At 34.3% G+C, this 6,114-nt stretch overlaps 1 protein-coding gene across 1 annotated transcript in view; it reads left to right on the top strand.

The window, feature by feature from the left end:
• The window catches only part of GABRR3 (gamma-aminobutyric acid (GABA) A receptor, rho 3), a 34,529-nt gene extending 33,338 nt beyond the window's left edge, over positions 1–1,191 (top strand). Inside the window, exon 7 of the mRNA XM_012652829.1 lies at positions 895–1,191. Within this exon, the coding sequence (XP_012508283.1) occupies positions 895–1,191 (297 nt within the window). The remainder of the gene's footprint in view (positions 1–894) is intronic.
• Positions 1,192–6,114: the final 4,923 nt, after the last annotated feature.

The following is a 6,114-nucleotide window of genomic DNA, read 5'->3' as shown; positions in this document are numbered from 1 at the left end:
CACTTTGAACTTCCCTATAGATCAAGAAGTGATATTGTTTTTTTCCAAAAGCAATTAGTAACAGCTGCTTTGCAGACACTGCTCTAAAACCAGTGAGAACCACAATCTCCCTCTGAGTAAAACTGTAAAGAAAAATTTAGTTTTGATTCAATCAGCCACATAAGCCAGAAAGCACTGATAACTTGCTCCTTCAGAAATATAAACCAATTTCATATTGTTTAATTGGTCTATGTCAGCATCATTTATAGGTCCTTTTAAGCAAAAATGAGAAGGCCTGGCCAATTTGCATTTAAATGGAGTAGCTAAGATCTCTCCCTAACCCATCCCCAATTTAAGCATAAATGGATCACCAGATGATATTGTTCTGTTTTTGGACAAAATATTACATTGACTGGGCCCACTGCTATATTCTCTCTAAAGAGGAAAAATAAGTTGATAAGCAAATCCAATTGACTTATATTGCTGTTCAGATAAATCATATTCAACTTCAACTCTCAAACTTATCACAAACCATTCATACTACTCAGAAACAAAGGAGAAAACATGCACAGTGTATAACAGTCTATCAGGCTAAGACTAAATTAGAAAATGCTGACATCATAGTTGTGTAACATTTACTTGTATGATAATAAAATATTTGTATGGAAATAAATATAAACCTCCTTGCTAAATCCCTATTAAAAACAGGATCTGTAAAATGATATTTTCCATTTATTATTAAAATGACTTTTAGACACCAGAAGCAAAACCAGAATTCTATTCTTTAAGCAAAACATTCTTAGCCTTTATTGAAATTACCTATTTTAAAAATCTGATTATTCACATTTTTACTGTAATTCCTGTTCATAAAACCATATTCATGACCTACTAAAAAAAAAAAGGTTTTTTTGACAGATTTCTGGAATGTACAATATGAAGGCAGTTCAAGCCATGGCCTTCGATGGTTGTTACCATGACAGTGACATGGACCAGACTTCCTTTTCTCTGCACTCAGAAGAAGACTCCATGAGAGGAAAATGTACAGGCAGCCCCGGCACAGATTCATCTCAGATAAAGAGAAGAAAATCTCTAGGAGGACATGTTGGTAGAATCATTCTGGAAAACAACCATGTCATTGACACCTATTCTAGGATTTTATTTCCCATTGTGTATATTATATTTAATATTTTTTATTGGGGGATATATGTATGAAGAGGAATTTTTAATGCACAAAGCTTGTATTAAAATCAGATGATGTTTTGAAAAAACAACTCTTGAATGTGAGTTGGACAGTATCAGATTGAACTTGGAAAGAGCCAGTTGAGTCTCTTGGCCTAAAGAAAACGTGAAAGCTGAATGATTTACATCTAGGAAAGAGTTTAAGGTCCTAGGAGAATTTGACTCCACAAATAAGAGTCACAGGCATGTGTATTATGGGGAAAAATTTTTCCATAGAGAAGGGCTTTGTAACTACTTCATCTGGACCCTCCTTCTATCTTAATAAAAATATTCCTTATTTAACTAGAGAATAAAGCTGTACTATAACAATAATTCAAGAATGTTTTGTTTCATAGTGCCAGCTCAGTGTCAGAGCTAGCGGAGCTGAATCCTCCTAGGGAAGAACATCCACGCGGAGGGGCACCACCCACCCCACGCTCACACAGCTGCATCCCATGAAAAGCCTCTTTCTCCATTTCTAATTAAGTCTTTTGTCTTTTTAAGTACGGTTTTGTATATTATTGAGTTGGGGGGGAAATCTAAATTTCACTCAATGTTCCCATCCTCATGTTAAATGAATAGATCAATCATCAATAATAATACCTTGCATTTTGTAGATGAGGTATAGCTTCTTGGAGGTACTTTATTAATTACTTTGTTCAACAAATGTTTATTGACCACCTACATATGCCAGGCACTTTATTAAATGTTATGTACTGAAAAATAAATACGAGATAGTATTCGTGCCATGTCTGAGAGCAGAGGCTAGCAGGAGCAATGAACTGGTAGCTATAATAAATGCAATGAATGTTAAAATAGGGGCACATACACTGTGCTGGATAAGTTCTGAAAGGGGGATACCAAGAGAAGGAAAAGAATAGCCATGAAGAGATGTGGACTCTCAATTTATAAACAATTGGAAATGCTTCTAGATAGTGTATCAAGTAAAAAAAATTGAATGAAATTTATATATCCCATAATAATCCTTAGTAACTTTGGTTGAACCAAGTAAATCAGGCCAAGTGGGTATTAATTAAATGTTTGTCCAGTAGAAAAACCTCTGATGATTAGCCTTCTTTTTGCAGATCAGCAGTATGCAGGCTTTTGTGTTGAGTATTTTGTGAAAACAATTCAATTTAGAGAAAAGCCCTTGGCAGGAAATACAAAATATTCCCATTCCTATTTTGATTGCTGGAATTGAATTAAGAGAAATAAATTAAATAGTGTATTACTTTCAGTGTATTTCATTTTATTTCACCATAAAGTAAACCAAAATGATTTGAATTATTTTATGACAAGTGAAGAGATAAATAACTTCCTGCTTGTTTACCAGTAACATTGGTTTTGCTTCTCTGTTGTGAATCACAGAAGGTTCTAGAAAAGTATCTTCCTTCTGGGTACAATAGATTAAAAGGAAAATTCTTTCTTTTTATTACACCTTCCCTCATGGGCAGGATAATTCTGGGATACTTCATTCTATTTTCTTAATATAACTTTTCCAAGTCTTTCAAAACTTCCCAAGGATTATATTTTTCTAGGATACTCTCCAAAACTGAGTTAACAGAATTTATTTAAACCCTTCTCTATTTCACTGTAGATAGACCATAAAAAAAACTTTTAAAACTATTTATTTAATGGTTTTTAAGCTTGATTTTATAGGGGTAGTATTTTGGTAGGATTATATTTTCAAAACACAGCCCAAATTAGTATTCTAGATGGTTGAGAATCTGTACCTATTTTTTAACAAAGTACTACAGTTGTATTACATTTTGGATTTTGACAAATTCTGTATACAGTTGATGTAACAAAAAAAGGGGGAACGAATCTACAAATGGACAGAACAAATCTACACTGTTCCCTTCTTCCAATTCTCAGGTTATTCAGACATTGCTGTTTTTATATACTTTGAACTATGGTATTCAAGATGTCTAATGCTTCCCCTGGGCATATTCATTTCACTATTTTAAATCAAATGCATCACTGAATATATTTGGCAGTCTAGGCTGGAAGAATGGGTCTCTATCACACTACACATACACTCAGCATTCCTCTTGAGGAGCATTAATGCACAATTGTTGGCCAACCAAACGTAACTTTTGTTAATGTCTTGAAATACAGGCATTGCATTCTTCAGTAATAAATGCCTGACACTGAGAAATAAAATACGTTTACTGCTCATGGGAATTATTAGAGCATTCAGAATGAATGCTAGGATTTTAGCAAGTTTTCTTCTCAAATTGGAGGCTTGGGAAGACTCTGAAGACAGGGCTGTTCCTGCTAGCTTCATTTCTACTAGGGAGCAACAAGATTTCTGGTTTGGTTCTTATTATATTTCAAGAAGAATGAAACCACAGTTTACCTGAAAAATACATGAGTGACAGACAGCATATAATAGTTACCTCATTTTGATTTTCACTTCATTTACTTATCACAATCCTGAACAGACTGTGCATGATTGTTCACTGAGGAATAAGCCTGGATAAAATGTGAGGATTTCAGAAAATAAGCTGCTTTCTAAGATTAAGAAAAAGCCAGCTAGCTCTGTAAACTGCCTAAATATAGAAATGGGCTATTTAATAGGGATTGTTCTGGAAAACCTATGAAGAGGTATATTTTAACCCAGTGTTATCATTTTTGTTCTGATTAGAAAACAGTTTCATTATAAAAATTAAAAATACTAATTGGCAAAAAATAAAAATAAAAATCACCCACCCAGAATTAAACAGTTAACATTTTAATGTATATTCTTAGAGGTTTTCTATGCATGAATTATATTTTTCTAATGGAACCACTGTGTATTTACTTTCATTCATTAATTTAAGCACTTATATTGCACAAACACTGTGCTGTCTGCTGGGGATGCAGTAACCAAAGACGGATATGGCCCCTGCCTTTATTGAACTTATCGTCCACTGGGGAAAGTGTCTAAATTATGTCATTTGTAGCCAGATTTTCTTCTCTGGATTATAAACAATTTTTGATGCTTTTTTCCTGCAAACTAATTTTTATGTGCTGCAGAGTAGTCCACTGAATGGGTGCACCATAGTTAATTAACCCATCTCCACCTGTGGGACATCAGTGTTATTTCCTATTGTGTGCTATTATGATAAAATGGGTCACAATTAGTAACATGAAGAATATTTAGAAGAAAAATTATTTTAGGAACAAATGAAATTTCTAGCCATATTCAAATGTCAGCACTTACTTCTTTCAGAATCCTTGTTTGTCACTAGAACCTGCCATGTCAGATTCACTCACCTTTCTGCCCAGAAACTGTGGGGTTACTGTAGACTCTAGATTACTGTAATTGAAGAAACTTTTTTATTTTTAGTTAATTTTTCCCCCTGAAGCAGAGCCTTCTTATGTGTACCTGCTGGCATTCCCTTGTTATAATGGAAGTTTGGGTAGTGTATAAAATACTTATATTAAAAAAGTCCTATTCATTGAAAATTGGCTTCCTTCCATAACCGTTATTGCCACCACAAGCCTTTGCCATGTTTCTAAGTAGGAGAGTAACTGGGATTACAAATATTTGCATATGAGTTGCCACAAAATCATAACTTGTGACCCTATTATCTTAAACCTTGCAAGTCTTCATGGGTAAGGTCTGTTATTCCTTATTGTGCCGTTCATAAGCCTGTTCAAATCTCTCTGTCTCTCCCCCCCGCACACACACACACCTCTCTATATATGATTTTTTTTAAACATGGAGATGAACGAGTAAAGCAATTATACCTAGTTCCATAATCATTCTTAAGGTCAAAAGTCCAATGCAATCAAACAACACCCACAAAGAAGCAAGAAAAAGAGGTAGTAAGAAAATTGCGATTTCAACTACAATTCTGTACCTGGTGCTGCTGTTATTTCCTGCAAGGCCTTGGGCAAAGCAATGTTACACTCCAACTGTCTCATTTTTGGAATGGAGCCAACCTACTCTTTCCCTGTAAAACATTGCTTTAAAACACTATCATCCTATAATGTCCTGCTTAATTTCAAAGTCATTTCACTTTCCAACTGCAATTTGATCCTCCTCCAGATTTTTTTCTATTTTAAAGGAACTGTAAAGATAAAATGCACTGGACATTTAAGGAGATGATTTTATTCAGACTATTACAATAGGAAGAATGTTAATTAATGAGGAACATCTCAAAGAAAAGAAAGGAGGCCAAGAGCTTCAAAGAGGCAGGTGTCCAGGTAAGTCATATTCACTGAAGAACAATAGAGTAGGTCTTATCTTGGAATCTATGAGAGCAGGACGGTCTTTTCAGAATACAAAATGTTGGAGAGATTTCCAGACCTTTGCTACCTTCCAGGAATACGTGAACTCATGGAGTTCAACATTGTCAAAATAACATCGTCAGTTTTTCTTCCATTTCAACCCCCTGCTGAATTATAATTTTTTTTTTTTTTTTGGTCAGTGATGGGCCAAGTGTAGAGAGATTTCACAAAGTCACTGAGAAAAATTATAATAGTTTTCTTTTCAATAGATTGAAACACTGAACTACATTTTATTATCAAGTCAGAGGATGTGATATTACTTTTAATCCTAAAATCAATACAATTCATTATAAAAACTTATTTTCTACATGAGTGTTTCTTTTTATTTTATTTAAAAATATTGAAAGGGTACAAATGTTTTTGTTATGTGGATACCTTGTATAATGCTTAAGTCAGGTCTTTTGGTGTGTCTGTCATCAGAATAGTGAATGGTGTTTATAGTACCCAATAGGTAAGTTTCTCTCTCACACCTCCCCCTTCTTGGTTTCCAATGTCAGTTATATCTTTTTGTGCCTGTGCATATCCATGGTTTGGCTCCCACTTATTAGTGAGAACATACGGTGTTTGGTTTTCTATTCCTCAGATATTTCGCTTAGGATAATGCTAATGCTCTCCAGTTCCATCCAAGTTGCTGCAAAT

The sequence above is a fragment of the Propithecus coquereli genome, unplaced genomic scaffold, assembly GCF_000956105.1.
Source record: "Propithecus coquereli isolate 6110/MARCELLA unplaced genomic scaffold, Pcoq_1.0 Scaffold40, whole genome shotgun sequence".
Taxonomy (NCBI): Eukaryota; Metazoa; Chordata; class Mammalia; order Primates; family Indriidae; genus Propithecus; species Propithecus coquereli.
Note: the sequence above shows the minus strand (reverse complement) of the source record. Positions and strands in the feature narration are given on the sequence as shown.